The 17,590-nt window shown below is 39.2% G+C and overlaps 1 protein-coding gene across 4 annotated transcripts in view; it reads left to right on the forward strand.

The window, feature by feature from the left end:
- Positions 1 to 17,355, forward strand: part of Slit2 (slit guidance ligand 2) — a 354,605-nt gene extending 337,250 nt beyond the window's left edge. For all 4 annotated transcript variants that reach the window (XM_029561716.1, XM_017797197.1, XM_017797196.1 and 1 more), the window contains 4 exons: positions 9,316 to 9,470; positions 13,889 to 14,177; positions 14,363 to 14,574; positions 15,606 to 17,355. In XM_029561716.1, the coding sequence (XP_029417576.1) occupies positions 9,316 to 9,470; positions 13,889 to 14,177; positions 14,363 to 14,574; positions 15,606 to 15,847 (898 nt within the window). In that variant the 3' untranslated portion in view covers positions 15,848 to 17,355. The remainder of the gene's footprint in view (positions 1 to 9,315; positions 9,471 to 13,888; positions 14,178 to 14,362; positions 14,575 to 15,605) is intronic.
- Positions 17,356 to 17,590: the final 235 nt, after the last annotated feature.

Consider the following 17,590-nt stretch of genomic DNA (forward strand, 5'->3'; position numbering starts at 1 on the left):
TGATAGATAGATAGATAGATAGATAGATAGATAGATAGATAGATAGATAATTGATAGATGATAGATGCATTTCCATGTATTTGCAAATAGGAAAGATGGGCATAGCAAGTTAGGAGGGCTGGAAACAGCAAGAATACCATTGCATGTTGCTTCCAGTTTGGAATGATTTGAATGTCATTAGCACTTAAAACTAATGGAAAAGACACTGTGTTCTGAGGAGAGTTACTCTAGGACACTTTCTGTTGCTAGCTGCTAGGTTTGGTTGTCTACACTCTGTCTGGATTATCCAATTTACATACAAGGAAATAAAGGATCAGGGGAGACTGAGGAATAATGAAAAGAAAAACTTCAGCAGAGATGGCCTCTGTTGTAGGTAGACAGAAAGAATCTCTGTGACTTTATTTTTTAAGATAAACATTCAGTGGTCCTCACATGCCCTATAAGAGGTGAGGAAAGTCACCTCACCTCTCTGAATATCCTCTGCCTCATCTCAAGGATTAGTATCATTTCTGTTTTCAGATGTAGTTGTGAGAATTTGAAAGAACACATGCAAAGCCCCTTGTGTTGTGTGCACAGTAAGTCCCCCAAAATTTGTAGTGCTGATGGCTTATGGATTTTCATGCTCAGACGACTATGCATACATATGCAAATGACAGCTCCACTGCCTCACACAGAGTACAGGTCTCTTCTCTCTATTTTACTGGGTTTTATTTAAACTAATCTTGTTCAAAATCATCCATTACAATGCATTACTTGATAAACTAGTTTATAAGAACTTCTGAAAAACTCTACTGCCTGGAGTAGCAGAAATATCTTTAATCTCCTTTGGCTTCTTATTTTAGTTAAAAGGATAGAAGTGTCCTATTGTCATTATCATCAACATCTTCCTTTTATGGATGACTCACATTCAGCCAAGGCTATCAATATGAGATAACCAATTGTGTTTGTCTGGTCTGAGGTTGCTGTTCCATTGCATGGACTATGCCACCATGTATGTAAATCTTTTAAGGGGGGTTGGAGAGATTGCTAAGGGGTTAAGAACCCTGGATGCTCTTGCAGAGGACCTGGGTTCACTACCCAGCATCCACATGGCTGCTAACAATGGTCCCCAACTCCAAGTCCAGGGGATCCAACGCTCTCTTCTGACCTCCATGGGCTTTTATACTGGTGGTTGGCATAGAAATGTGAAAATATCATTGTTAATATCTTCTGCATGAGTAGAATGAGGAAAGAAAACAAATATTTTAGAGCCCCAGGTTTCTTTTAAGCTCCAAATTTTAAAACTCATTTTATGTAGTAAACCACACAGTCAAAAAACGGTATGGTTTTCATACATCCACTTTCTGTATAGAACTTAAATACTATCTCAGGTAATAGATGAAGAAGAGAACCTAAATTACATAAAATGGTAATAATGAAATTTTTTTTCTCAGTGCCAAGGTACAAAGTTAAGTGGTTCAATGGCTAGTATTCATGAGTCATCAAATACATGGTTCCCTAGGGAAGTACAAAAAAGAAGTTTATCAATATTTACAAGAACCCCAAAGGATGCTGTGCATTGCAACTGTGCCTGGAGGGAGCTGGCTGTGATGGACTGAAAAATCAATCACAGCTCAGTCGGTCTAACAGTGGAACTATTGAGGTGCCAATCCTTGCTTTTATTTAAAAACATAGATAGTTAAGGTGTTCTTGAACAGTCCCCAGGGTATCACATGTGAAAGAAGAGAGTATGAAACACCGATTTAGAATAGTCTTCAGCCTGAAATACTCTGTTTAGATATAAGACAATATCCCCTCAACAAACAAACTCTAAAAGTATTAATTTCATAAACCTGTTAAAAGACAAAGATCAGCCCTCACTCCATTGTAAAAATATATAAAAAATGAATTAACCTCAATGGTAATTTTTACCAAGCTCATCAGATGAGACATTTAAAATGTTTGAGAGGTGTATCTTTGTGTGAATCTCACTCATAATTGGAAAATAAGATCCAGACACAATTCACAAGTAAACATATTTTATATTCATTTTTTGCCCTCCAGGGTCTCATCATGAGATGATTTAGTTTTTTTCCATTCAATATTTTTTATTAAATATACAAGTTGTACAGTCATAAAATCAGGTTACTATCTTTGAGTTATTTGAGAGAGCTGGGACAAACAAGAATGTTTACCAGAATATTAAAAGCTTGTTATAGGTGAGATAAATTTCATTGGCAAGGTGATGTATAATAGTAATGGGCATATCCTGTCAAGCCAGGTCATCTGGCTCCAGGTCTGTCCAGCTGTGGTGTGAGGCTTAAGTGGAAGACAATACAGGTAACATTCCTCGACAGTGCTTCCCTCATGTTATGTGTCAAAAAACTTTTTGCTCTTATTATTTACATTTCTCCAATGAGGAAGAAAAAGTCACAGCAGCCCAGATCATACATTTAAAGAGAAGTAGGAAGAGCTAAACAGGTTATATCACTCAACATTATCCTTATTGCTACCACCACCAAATAATCCAAGTTTCTTAATGAAATGAATCTTTCAGAAGTCCTCCCTAAATATGCCTGAAACCTGTTTATTATAACTATAATCTATCTAACCTAACTGAAAACAAACCCTAATATCTTTAATATAGCTCCCTTACTCAACATCTGTTTATTGAGCATATAATTTATCAGATGCTAATGTGCATGAAGTATATAGAAATAAATAATATATGACCCTACTTTAATGTAGCTTACAATTTAGCATGTATTAAAGCTGTCAGATTCAAAAAAAAATGAACAAAGAAGGAAATGATGGGGAAGTAAGTGAAGTGAATGACCTACCTCCAGCTTCACAGCTGGAGCACTGCATTAGGGTGCATAAAACTTTAAAGGTCTTAAGCTATTCAGTTTTCCTGCACGAACACCATCATCAGCGATGACATGCCTGGATTGATTGTCTAAAATCAATGCGTGGCCATAGAACCATCCCTCGGTATATATGAGTCTTTTTTTTTTTTGCAAATTTGAAGGGAGGAAAGCTGCCTCTGTTTTAATATTTATAATCTAATTAAGGTCAATATTTATAGAACATCCATATAAAAATAAGGTGAACTGCAAATGAACACAATGGGAAAAGCAATTGGCTAAGAGCACTTTTACGTATATCTACTACTTTTGTTATGTGTGTCTCTCAGTGTCTCAGTTGTAACTTTTTGACACCTGAACAAGATATGCACCCCCAAAAATTATATTTTGCCAATCTTTAGCATTACCTTACAATTAATATTTTTCTCATATTTTCCATTAATTTTAATTTTAATTATTGGATAACAACATAATTAGAAGCATTGCATTACAACAGCATTGACATATTCAACAACAAGTTCCAGAGCTATGAATGCATGTTGAATTTTGTCAAAGGCCTTCTCTGCATCTATAGAGATGACCATGTGGTTCTTGTCTTTGAGTCCATTTATATGATTTATGATGTTTATTGACTTATGTATATTGAACACTCCCTGCATTTCCAGAATAAAACCGACGTGACCATGGTGGATAATCTTTTTGATGTGTGTCTGTAAGCAGTTTGCAAGTATTAAGAATTTTTGCATCTATGCTCATTAAGGATATGGGTCTGTAGTTTTCTGTTTTGGCTGTATCTTTACCTGGCTTTGGTATTAGAGTGATGCTGGCTTCATAGGAAAAATTTGGAAGTTCTCCCTCCATTTCTATCTTTTTGAATAAATTAAGTAGTATTGGATGCAGATATTCTTTAAATGTCTGATAGAATTCTGCCATAAATCCATCTGGTCCTGGGTTTTTTTTAGTCGGAAGGTTTTGTATTACTGTTTCTATTTCCTTACGTGTTATGTGTCTTTTTAATCTGTTAATCTCTCCTTGGTTTAGTTTTCGCTGTTCCCATGCTGTTAGTCTATTTCTTTTAGGTTTTCAAATTTGGTAGCATATAGGTTTTTAAAGTATTCCCTTATAACATTCTGGACCTTTTTGGTGTCTCTTGTTACGTTTCCCCTTTCATCTCTGATTTTGTTGATTTGGAAGTGCTCTTTCTTTCTTTTGGTTGACTGGGCTGGGGGGGTCTGTAAATCTTCTTTATCTTTTCAAAGAATCACCTCTTGGATTCACTGATTCTTTGTATTGTTTTTTGTTTGTTTGTTTGTTTCTATTTCATTAAGTTCTGATCTGATTTTTGTTCTTTCTTCTTGTCTGCTGGGTTTGAGTTTCATGTGTTGTTGCTTTCCAAGTGTCTTGAGTTGCAATGTTAGGTCATTTATTTGGGCTCTTTCTGATTTTTTAATGAATACACTTAGAGCTGCAAACTTCACTCTAAGGATTACTTTCAATGTGTCCCAGAGGTTTTGTTGTGTTGTATTGTCCTTCTTGCTTAGTTCCAGGAATACTCTGATTTCTTTCTTAATTTCTCCTTTGACTCATTCATCATTCAGGAGTATGTTGTTTAATCTCCATGTGTTCATGTGGTTACTGGGGTTTCTTCTGGTGTTGATTTTATGCTTTATTGCATTGTGGTCTGATAGAATGCATAGAGTTATTTCAATATTTTTTATTTGTTGGGGTTTGTTTTGTGCCCCAGTATACGGTCAGTATTGGAAAAAGTTCCATGGGGCGCTGAACAGAAATTATATTCTTTGGTACTTGGGTGGAATATTCGGTAGATATCTGTTAGACCCATTTGATGTATGGTATTGTTTAATTCAGTTGACTCTCTGTTAATTCTCTGTCCTGTTGACCTAGCTAATGGAGACAATGGGGTATTGAAGTCCCCAACTATTAATGAGTTAGGATTAATCTGGGTCTTAATGTCCTATGGTACTGTTTTATTAAGTTAGGTGCACCAGAGTTTGGTGAATATATGTTCATGATTGTAGTATCTTCTTGGTCAATTGTTCCTTTGATCAAAATGAAGTGGCCCTCCTTATCTCTTCTGATTAGAATTGGTTTGAAGTCTGTTTTGTCAGATATTAAAAATGCAATGCCTGCTTTTTTCTTAGTACCATTTGCTTGGTATATTTTTTCCATCCTTTCACCTTAAGGTGCCTGTCCTTGAAAGTGAGATAAGTTTCTTTCAGACAACAAAAAGATTTGTTTGTTTCTTAATCCATTCAACTAGTCTGTGTCTTTTGACTGGGGAAGTCAGTCCATTGATATTTAAAGTTATTAATGAAAGATGTATACTGATTCCTGTCATTTTTATTTCTGTTCACATTCATGGTGTAGCTGTGCATTTCCACAGTTATACGTTCATTAAGTTTCTTTCTGTTACCCTTTGGGTATAGTCGCTCCTTTCTTCAGCTCCTTGTATTGCTTCAAGAACTCTCTGAAGGGCTGGCTTTGTGGACACGAATTCTTTCAGTTTATTTATGTCATGGAAGATTTTTCTTTCCCCTTCAACTATAATAGACATTTTGGCAGAGTAAAGTAATCTGGGTTGGCATTTGTGGTCATTTAGAAGTGGGAACACTTCGGTCCAGGCTCTTCTGGCTTTCATAGTTTGCACTGAAAAGTCAGCTGTAATTTGATGGGTTTTCCTTTATATTTCACTTGCTGTTTTTCTTTTGCAGCTTTCAGTATTCTCTTTTTGTTCTGAACATTTAGTGTTTTCACTATGATGTGCCGTGGAGAGTTTATTTTCTGGTCCTGTCTATTTGGTGTTCTATGTGCTTCTTGTATTTATACAGGCATATCTTTCTTTTATTTTGGGAAATTTTCTTCTACAGTCCTGTTGAAGATCTGGTCGATACCATTATCCTGAGATCCTTCTCTTTCCTGTATGCTTATGATTCATAAGTTTGGTCTTTTTATGGTGTCACACAATTCCTGAATATTCTTGTGTTTCCTTAAATGTTTCATAATCTTTGCTTGAGTGGTCTAATTCGTCCACTTTATCTTCCAGTCTTCATATTCTGTCTTCCATTTCTTCATCCTATTGGTGAGGCTTTCCCCTGTCATTTCTAATTGGCTTACTGAGTGTTTCACTTCCTTCTTCATTTCAATCTGAGCATTCTTCAATATTTCTAACTCTTTTCTGAATTCATTCAGAATTTTATCTGCATCATCCTTCAGTTCTTTGATTTCTTTGTGTGTTCTTTAAATTCACTGAATTCTTTTATCATGTTTATAATTGCTCTTTTGAGTTCCATGTCTGGTGTTATCTCTAGGGTGTTCTCATTGTACTCCTCTACAAGACTGTTGGTGCGTGGCAGGGATATATTATTTGGGTTTTTCATGTTATTATTTTTTCACTGTGACTTTGAGATGTGGATTTTTTGTAGTTTCTGATTCTTGTGTGAGACCTAAGCCTTCCTTTGCTGAGTTTAGGTCTGCTTCTTTTTGTAAACTTTGTGTGCCTTTTTGGTTTACTTGTTGGGCATGAAAAGTTCATTGGTCTACGCTTCAGTTTCTCTCTTTTGATTTTTATATTGGGCCAAATTAATTTCATCTTCCTGCTCAGGAGTTCCCACAGAGGCCCAAGTCGAATGAGGATCAGATGCTCTCAGGCTTTCTCCTAAGGCCTGGATCCCTCCAAGAAAGATGCTGGCCCCAAGAAGCTGGGGGGCTGGGCCTACCAGAGATGCAAAGTAACAATTAATTTTTTTTTTGGTCTTTTTGAGACAGGGTCTCCCTGTAGCCCCAGCTGTCCTGGAACTCACTATGTAGACCAGGCTGGCCTTGAACTCACAGAGATCTGCCTGCCTCTGCCTCCCGAGTGCTGGGATTAAAGGCATGTGTCACCATGCCCAGCCTACAATTAATATTTTTAAATTAAATTAAATTAAATTACTCCCTTAAGATTCTAGATAGGATTGTTAATAGGATGGTGGTTCTGGATGTGATGATGTGATTAATATGTAACAGTTAACTTGGTTGTACTATGCATCTTCCCAAAAATTGCTTCTTATAGACCTCAAATTAATTATAAAGGAGAGAGATCTTTATTACCATTCACCAAAGAGAATGCTGGTGTATTGTTATCAAATAATTTATGAAAACACAATCATTTAACAAATGCAGAACCAGAATTCAAATCCTGATATATTTGGCTTCAAAACCTCTATACTTGACCAAGAGCTAACATCACAATTCAACATTTTTCATTAAAAGAGAGTCATATTTAACCCAAGTAACAGTGTACAACTTTACTTAGGCAGTAATACCATACCCTATATTTACTCTGCTAATTGTAATATTAAGTGGTAAGACCATTAAATATGCAGAAGGAAAAATATTGATTGGCATGTCTAATATTTAAGTTATTTTTGTTTTTTATAGTGTGTGTGTGTGTGTGTGATATGTGTGTGTCAGTGCAGATGAGGTTGTACTGTAGCTCAGATGTGGAGGTCAGAAGACAGATTTCAGGAATCAGCTCTGTCCTTCCACTGTGTGTTTCAGGGTTGGAATACAGGCCATCCATCAGGCTTGTGGGACAAGAACTTTTGCCCACAGTCACAGTTTACCAGCTCAAATATTTACTTTTTTTAAGTTGATATCTGAGACAGGCTAACAAAAATCCCTGCCCTTATAAACTCATTTTTAGTGTACATGTATGTGTGTGTGTGCGCGTGTGTGTATATGTATGTAGGTGTGTACATCTGTGTGCCAGTATGCTTGTGAAAGCAAGAGGTTGGTGGCAGACACCTTTCTATGTTGCTGTCCACCTTAATATCTGAGACAAATTCTCTCACTGAACTTGTAGCTTGCGGATTCAAGTAGGCTGGCCAACCGTCATGATCCAGGGCTCTGACTGTCTCCAGGACCTCAGCACTGGGGTTACAAACTCAGGTCTTCATACTTGCACAGTGTATTAGTTACTTTTGTTGCTGTGAAAAAAGTACATGACCAAAGTCAACTTAAGGAATCAAGATGTCTCCAGAAAAGTCCATATTAGACAGGAAGGTGTGGCAGCAGTCAGCCAGAGCAGGAAGCTGAGAGGCCACATCTTCTACCACACACACAAAGAAGAGTAACTGGATGTGGGAGAGGCTACAAACTCTCAAAGCCTGACTCCCAATGGCTTACTTTCTTCAGTAAGGCTGTGCCTTCTAAAGGGTCAGTGACATCCCCCCAAACAGTACCACCAATCTGGTGAGCAAGTGTTCAAATACATGAGCCCGTAGGGGCCATTTCTCATCCAAATGGCCACGCATAGCAAAGCACATTTAGGAATAATGTCTGTGTCATATGTCCCATATATCTATGTTTGAAACTTTTTTCAGTCATTCTAGACAATATTCCAGTATGTTAGACCTCTAATGTTCACCATTTATTTTTTAATCCCTGCTTATTTTATGGTGTTTTTTTACTGTGTATTTAATTGTGAACACCTTCTAGATACTGAGTTGCATGATCATCCTGCTAACTTCTTAACCCACTGTAACACCAAAATTATATTTATAACCACAGTCTAAAACCATATAGTATCTTTGGCTGGGTATGGTGGCATACACCTTTAATTCCAGAACTTGGGAGGCAGAAGTAGGTAGATCTCTGTGATTGCGAGGCCGACCTGGTCCACATAGTAAGAACCAGGCCAGATGGGGCTACATGGAGACCCTGTCTCAAAAAACCTATCCCTTAATAATTTTGCTCTTATCCATGTTGTGAATTTTTATAAATCCTCTCAAGATTTTTAGATGGCAACAGTATAATGAATAAGACTGGCTCTCTAAAACACTGCCATATTGTGTCTGTAAGCATTCAATTCAAACTGTTAACCTCAACTCTCAGCTGAGCAAAGATTTCTCTACAGTGCTGTGACTTAAGAGGCACCTCTTCAAAAATGCCTAAGAAATAAAAGTATATTTTCAATTATCAAATTTTTTAAAAGTTCATGGATTCTACCAACTTCCTTCTTATATTTGAGCATATGCTTGGTGCTGCGAGGTATAATACATAGTGTTCCAGGAGTAGAAGCCAGGAATCGCATGGAGCCTCTATGGCATATTCAGCATGGGTGAAAGGGTCCTTGCCTTTTTAAAACCATTTACAGTAGAAGACTGTATCTTACTAAATGGAGCATTTATGTCATTTAAAAGAAAACACATCAGTTATTCTTCGTGATTTCCACAAATTGAGAGACTGTGACTGGATAATGAATATATCCATTCCCAATCCTCTCCATGGAGAACAGACTTATTTTGTGCTCAGTTCCTGAGAATTTGAAATTAATTGAACCTCCTTCAAAATAGCCTTTAAAATGTCAGCTCCCTTGATGTAAGTTATGAGTTTCTTTTTTAAAGTGGCATTTGTTGAAGTTTATATTTTAACTGCTTTTCTGGATAAATTGTTTTATTTTCCATTATAGCGTGGAGACAATCAATGATGGAAACTTCCACATTGTGGAACTGCTGGCCCTGGATCAGAGTCTCTCCCTCTCTGTGGATGGGGGAAGCCCTAAAATCATCACCAATTTGTCGAAACAGTCCACCCTGAATTTCGACTCCCCACTCTATGTAGGAGGTGAGCATCTTTGTAAATCTAGTGGTCTCCCAACCCGTGCTTCCCATTACAGACTAACTCTGAAGGTACTGGCTCCTGATGTGATGATCATTGGCCAGTTCTGATCAGTCATTGCAACTGGACAATAAACAGAACAGAAAGAACTTGAAGTACTTGGTAATCCTGGTTCTGGGTCTAACTCAGTGTGTTATGAGGATGAGCAGGACATTAATACTTGCCTGTTACATGCTAGCTGGTTGATCATATCATTCAGTGTGTATCTGTCTGCCTGTAGAAGAAGAAAGTTGATTGATAGTCAAATCAGACAATGAAGAAGGCTGGAGTGATGGCTCAGTCTGTACAGTTCTTGCCTTACAAACAAAAGAACTTGAGTTTGCACCCCAGGGGCCATATAAAATATGGGGGCGAGGGCATTGATGATGGGGGGGTATAAAATTTGATTAAGATCTAGTACATGAAATGCACAAAACTCAATGAAAAAAAAAGTTTTAAAGCCAGGCATTGTGGTACACTCATAATCCCAAGCAGTTAAAATACAAAGTTTAACAAATGCTGAGGAAGTAGAGACAAGTTGGTCATGACGGCCCACCAGCCATGCAGTCTAGCCTGCTCTGTGAGCTGCAGGCTCAGAGTACAAGGTCTTGCATTTTCACACACAATTGCATTGCAGTGTTTAAACCCAGTCATGATATTAACTGTGATTTGAAGGAGGCAAAGCTGTATTATTAAGCATTTTCTATACTTACCACAGTGCTTCTTTAAAAAATAATATTATTATAGCCAGGCATGGTGGCACACGCCTTTAATCCCAGCACTCGGGAGGGGGAGGCAGATCTCTGTGAGTTCAAGGCAAGACTGGTCTACATAGTGAGTTCCAGGACAGCTGGGGCTACAGGGAGACCCTGTCTCAAAAAGACCAAAAAAAAAATTATTTACCCAGTGCTGCTTTTAGCATCTTAACCTTTAACCTTCAGAGAAGGTAGACATAAATCTATAAATTAAACAGCATTTTTCTATTTCTCTGACCATGAGGACCAACTTCATGAACTTGTCCAAGTTCTTGGCAGATAGAACTTATGGCAGATACTTCATTTAAGCACAGGTCTTTCTTGCTCAAAGTCACCTACATCACCACTCACTTATTAACAAAAAGCAGAAAAAGAGGTGATCTGAGCTGTATGGCTTTTAGTTGTTCGGTTCTAGACTTGTCCCTAACTTTATTTTATTATGTTTTTATTGGAAACTGTTGCACTGAATATTTTTAAAGCCTTGTAGGATATGGTGTACAATTTTTAAAAACGCAGATGAAGCTGTTTAGATCAGAACACTTCCAAAAAGGAAAATAAAATTCAGCTCTGAAATGAAAAGTTCTAATCCTTCTGAGGCTAGGAAGCGCTCTGTCTATCCAGGCCTAAGGTAAACCATCTTGGTCTCAGCTTTGCTGCCAGAGAACACATTGAACCCGTTTCCTTCCTGCTCAGATTGTGGTCTCAAGGGTAATTCAGATTTCAAAATGTAAGGAACCCATAGACCACAGCCTGGAGTGCCGCATGGCAGAAGCAAGAGAAGCCTAATCAACAAAGGGAAATAAGGTCAAGTCCAGTTAAAAACAGTTATCCCCAAGGAGGACTGGCAATATGCATCCTGGACCTTGGTCCCTTGCAGAGTAGTTTTTGGCTGGCAATGTAGTTCTGGGGTAGAATGCTTGGTTAGTATGCAAGAGGGTTTAGGTCTAGTCCCAGATCAAAAAAAAAAAAAAATGTAGGAAGGTTCCTGATGCTATATACTATTCAAAGTCAAATCTGTGCATGATATGTAATTTTGTTGTCCTAAAAATTCTACAATCAAAGCTAGACCTATGATAACTGTGAGTTGGGGGAATAAACTCTACACATTCACTCATTATTTCTCCCTGCTATGAAAGTTCCCCAATCTGACTTTATTCTCAATGTGCGCATGTATGAGCATTGTACTTTCATCAGAATAAGCTATTAAAAAATTTTTAGAAGAACTTCATTTTTAACCTCTAAAGAAAAGACCATAAGTGTGAGGCATTGAAGTCCACATGTTTGTGATGAGTGGACATAATTTAGAAAGACTTACCCAGAGCTAAGAATTTCCTGTCTCTGGTGCTCTCCTAGAAATGGTCAATGGCATCCCTTTGACCTTGCTGTAGCAACACGTTCTCCAAGGCCAGATATGTGCTGGCTAAAAAGGCTTTACTCGTGGAACATTAAAGTCCAGACAAAGAATTTAGTAATTGTTGAAGTGCAACCATGAACCACCTACATGAACTCACCTGTGTGGCATGTCAGCATTTAGGTTCTGTGCCTGTCCCCTTCCCAACAGGATCAGAATCTCAGGATGTGGGGAGACAGAAAGTGGCTTTTTGAAGATACCTCTTCAGTAGGTCTTGCTGTGGCCCCATCTGCTCATAACACAGATGAGGAAACTAAGCCCCCCAAAAGGGAAATGACTGGCCCCAATATACTCTGCAAGTTACTTTTTCATTGCTATGACCTAGTGCCAGACAAAATCAACTTAAGCAAGAAAAGGGTCTATTCTGGCTCACAGTTTGAAAGTGCAGTTCATCACAACGAGGAAGCCCTGTTGGCAGAAGCCGACACAATGGCTAATCACACTGAACCAGTCAGGAAGACGAGCGAGATAAATGCCGGTGCTCAGCGCCTCATCTTCTTTTCATTCAGTCTAGGACCTCATCCCACAGAATGGTAACACCCGCATTCAGGGTATGCTTTCTTTGCTGGGTTACACGTTTCTGAAAACACTCTCATGGGCAAATCCAGACGTGTATTTCCCAGTGAAGGATTATTATTTAGCCTCCCTTTAACATGTGAAGGCCTATGTTAATAATGTTAATTGGTATGTGAAAATCCATCTTAACTGTGAATGACATCATTCCCTGGGTGGGGGTCTTAGATGAAAAAATGGATAATTTGAAGCTGAGTACTAGTGCTCACCTCTCTCATGTTCCTGATTGTGAGTGTACTGTGACTAGCTGCTTCAAGCTGCTGCTGCCTTGACCTCCCTGCCATGATGTATGTATGTAACCTTGAGCTATGAGTAAATGCTTTCCTCCCTCAAATTGCTTTTGTTAGGGTTTTAATGATAACAACAGGAACAGAAACTAAGACATATGATGACTCTAAATCCTGTGAAATGGACAATGAAAATCAATCATGACACACTCAAACCAAAATTAGAGACTTGACCTCTAGACTAGTGGTTTAGGGTACATACATGCCTGACTTCAGTGCCTGAAAGGACACAAATGGGGGGAGTCCTTTGGAAGGAAGGGGTTTTGTGACACAGAGTGGTGTCCCTGGAATGCAATGGTGAGGGTCAGTGTCTGCCCTACTCACAACCCAGGCAGTAGCTCAGCATCCCGCACAATTTCATGAGCACTGGGGTGTGATCGGTGGCTCTGAAACTCCTGGCTCCCTCCCTTTCCCTGCTCAGTGACCTAGAGGGTCCTCTTTATAAAATGCTGTCCAGGAACCATTTTCGGGTCTGGCTCGGGCCATGGAAAGATTCCTCTGCTTTGCCAAATTGAGAGTTACCAGATGGCTGTCACTTGTGGAATGGATATTCCCCAAGACTGCTTACTGTTTGTGATGGAATTTCTTTTATGTTCTTGATTTTTAAATTATGGAGGTTTCATGCTAAGTAGCAAGAACAAAAGCATGATGTGGAGGAGGTGCTGTCCTGATACAAAACAGAAACAAGCTTTTTCAGGAACTAACATCTTTGAGCTAAGATATTACCCATGAGGTGCTGGGCTAGTTGCTAAGTTAGAATTCAGCAGGGATAGGGTGAAGGTCACTGTGAGCCCACCTCTCACTCTCTGAGTCTCTGTAGGCTGAACCTGGGCTCCAGGACTAAGAAAGTTCAGATCATCAGCATAATTCTAACCTGGGAGACTTTGTGGCTGTGACTCCAGCTCTCTGTGTCTTATCCCTTGAATTATAATCAGGGATAGAATTCATCAAGGAATTATCTATCAATAGTGATTTGTGGAGCTCTAGGCTTTCTGGAGTGCCTGTTGTCTGGTATAGAGTCCTAGGGAAATGAGCCCTAATGTCTTGCTTTTAAGTGCAGTAGCCCTGCTGTAAAGTTTTATTTATGTATGTGTCTGCAAAGTTTTGTTTAAAACAAATTTACAAATGAAAAATTGAACATCATTGCTCCAGGTTCTTTATTCTAATTGTGCATTACAATGACCTTAAATATCTTACAAAAATAGAAACAAAAAACAAGATGTCCAGCTCTTTATTCCTCACCTGAGCCCATATATTCCCACTTAATAGGCGTGGGGTGAATTCACATCTGTATTTCTGGGGAGCAAATGATTAAGAGCTTGGAAAAAGCCTGATGTCCGACATGCTGTCTTTCCCTAGGCATGCCTGGGAAAAATAACGTGGCTTCTCTGCGCCAGTCCCCTGGGCAGAACGGCACCAGCTTTCATGGCTGCATCCGGAACCTTTACATCAACAGTGAGCTTCAGGACTTCCGGAAGGTGCCCATGCAAACTGGCATTCTTCCTGGCTGTGAGCCATGCCATAAGAAAGTGTGTGCTCATGGCACGTGCCAGCCCAGCAGTCAATCAGGCTTCACCTGTGAGTGTGAGGAAGGATGGATGGGGCCCCTCTGTGACCAGAGGACCAACGATCCCTGTCTAGGAAACAAGTAAGTCCAATTGCTTGGTATTAAATACATATGCTAGAGCCCGTAGGTAGAAGGAGGGAGGAGGGAGAGAAATCAACCATTAGCATTCTGTTCTCTGCGTTCAGACACGATTTCACCCTAAACTCCATCTATTCTGACCTCCTGTACCAACTGTGTCTTCCTTCCTGCATTCCTACTCCCCGTAGATGTGTCCATGGCACCTGCTTGCCCATCAACGCATTCTCCTACAGTTGTAAGTGCCTTGAGGGCCATGGGGGTGTTCTCTGTGATGAAGAAGAGGATCTGTTTAACCCCTGCCAGATGATCAAGTGCAAACATGGGAAGTGCAGACTCTCAGGACTCGGGCAGCCCTACTGTGAGTGCAGCAGTGGATACACCGGGGATAGCTGTGATCGAGGTGAGCCAGCGTGCCTTTTCTTGGCAAAGCAGGCCGGAAGGCCCATCCCTCATAAAAGGGGAAGTGGCAGAGACACTCAGTGCTAGAGGAATGAAGTGAGGAGACATCAGGTCTTCACTTTGCTTGTGCTGCTGCTGTTGGTTTACGGTGAGCAGTTTCCACAGTAAGACTTTACATGGCATTCAGACAACTTGTCACTTGATTTGCTGTGGAGAGTCTCCTTTTCACCCTCTGTACAGCACACGCCTGCTGTCTCTGCCTGCCCCTCTCACCCACATGTATTATTTATCCAGCTTTGGGCATAGAGAGGATGGAGCTAGGAATCCTGCTCTGGTCTTAGTACAAAATCACCTTTGGCCTTAGAACTGACTGATTTATCACAACAAATGGTACAGGTGAGTGGGACTATAACAGGCTCAGTTTACCTCCCTCCTCCACTTCTTTGTTTCCAAGACCAGAATCCGCCTGGGCTCCAGCAGGCACAGACTTTGTTTAGTGTATCAGACAGATAGATAAGAAGATGAACGTGCTCGCGAAAGCTTCTAGCAGATGTCTCTTTTTTGAACTACTTCATACTAGGGTAATTTATGAAGCTAGTGGAATGTTACTTATATTAAGTAACATATTGGATAATATTAAACTCCAGGTCTAATAAATTAAACTGCGTTATCTCTGAAACTGCTCCCCGTGGTAAACAAAACCAGCTGTTACTAGTGTAGAAACAGAAGATGTGTATTTTTCCCCTTTTTGGCAATAAAGGAAAAGATTTAGAAATCCAATTTTCTTGTCACTGTAATGATGTTGTGTTTATTGTCTACATATATCGCATTCACTTTGCTAGAAATAAAGGCCCAGAAGAAGTATTTATCAAGAACAGTGGGCCATGCCAACCAGCCCATAATGTGGACCATAAGCAACAATGTAAAATAGCAAGACAAGAAGATGGAAACGCCACCCACGAAAGGGAGTTCTTGGCTTGCAAAACTTAGTGACTGTCTATATAATGCTTATGTTGTCTTGTTCTCTTCTAGAAATTTCCTGTCGAGGGGAACGGATACGAGATTATTACCAAAAGCAGCAGGGTTATGCTGCCTGTCAAACAACAAAGAAAGTGTCCCGCTTGGAATGTAAAGGCGGGTGTGCTGGTGGGCAGTGCTGTGGACCTCTGAGGAGCAAGAGGAGGAAATATTCTTTTGAATGCACAGATGGATCCTCATTTGTGGACGAGGTTGAGAAGGTGCTGAAGTGTGGCTGCACCAGGTGCGCATCCTAAATGCGTCTCCAGCAGCTTCTGTCTTTGGCAAAGGTTGTACACTTCTTGACCGTGTTGGACTAATTCATGCTTCATAGTGGAAATATTTGAAATATATTGTAAAATACAGAACAGACTTATTTTTATTATGAGAATAAAGACTTGTCTGCATTTGGAAAAATAATAATAAAAGACGTGCTTGACCTAAGGCTTCCCTGACACTGGAAAAGTGTGAAGAAAGTTATGCATGGAGGCATTAAAATGATGGGAACCATTGCCATATGGATCCATCTCTGGAACATGCTAAGACAGCAGAAGCACATACACAAGAGACTGACACGCAACTGCACACTAATGTGAGATTGCACAGAGCATAAAACCTGTGACCCCCTTCATATCAATGCAGTTCACAATGACACATCAAGCACATGTGTGTGAGTGGGCTGTGAGGCAGGGGGATGGGACTCCAGAACCTACAGACAGAGCAAAGGGATGAGAAATATTTTGTGCAAGACAGAAAGTATCCTGATGTCTGGGTTCCATTCACAAGAGGAAATGGGTGTGGAGTGCTGTGATACAATTACTTCCTTTTTAAACAATAGCATGTTGGCAAGGCGGCACACAAGGGTGTTGATCTACCATTTTCCAGTATTAATTTTTTGTAATATAAATGATAAAGGAGATGACAAAGAACCAATAGATTATTGATAAATAAATTAGTAATAATATGAATTTTTGTTTCTATGAGTTCTAAATAGCCCTATACAGTATTCAGTTTCAATGAGGACTATTTATTGTATCAAAGTACATTGTACTTAACATTTTAGATCATCCTTTTGCTGTTTCTCAATGCTTTAATATATATTAATTTATAATCATCCTGATATTTTTGTACATTTTCAAACTTAAAAAAAAAATCAGGATTTTTTTTTTTGCAATAGTACTAACATAGGATGTCATTTTGTTATCCTGGGATAAACGTGTATTGTTCTGTTGGTTGACCTTGACAGCTGACCACTTTTATGGCCTTGTTCAGGACACTTGCAGAGGGCTGGCAAAATCTAAGAGTTGAAACACCCAAGTGTACCCATCTGCACCAGGTCTTCACAGGGGAAAACATGTTCCGTAGCAGTCAAAAGTAGGCGGGAAGACTTTTTACAAATCAATGTTTCCCTGACATGTTTTGCTCTTTTATTGGGGAGGGTGGGAGAAGAAAGACTGTTATGTCAAAACCTGTAATTCTTCTCCAGACAATAAAAATCCTTTATTACCGTACTGTTCCCATGATAACATGTTTGCTGCTGAATTCAGTGTAGAGGTGATAATGATTTATAGTAGACTGTGCTCTTCTCTTATCAAAATCCCAGGGTGCCCTGTGAAGATGCAGATGTTTCTTCAGAAAAAAATACCACTTTTTTAACAAAGAATATTAGATGTACATGTATAATTCAATGTGCATTGTCTTTCTCCAGACTAATATCAGTTACACTACTGATGTTTGTAAATTAAACAAATGTCTACTTCATTAACAGCTTGGTTGTTTTCTTAGAAATTGCGCAGATTTGTAGGACTTTCTTTGGGAAATTGGTAAAGTCACACGAAATGAACAAGGAAGGCAACCTGCACCTTTGTCTAGCCAAAATTTGACTTGAACTTAGGACACTGTCACATGTGGAGACCTTGGAGAGATCACATAAGAGGTGGATAGAATAGCTTTCTTTGTTAGGAAAAGAAAAAGTACAGATAAAGTTTATATATATATAT

This window comes from Nannospalax galili, unplaced genomic scaffold (assembly GCF_000622305.1).
Source record: "Nannospalax galili isolate Female #2095 unplaced genomic scaffold, S.galili_v1.0 scaffold874, whole genome shotgun sequence".
Lineage (NCBI taxonomy): Eukaryota > Metazoa > Chordata > Mammalia > Rodentia > Spalacidae > Nannospalax > Nannospalax galili.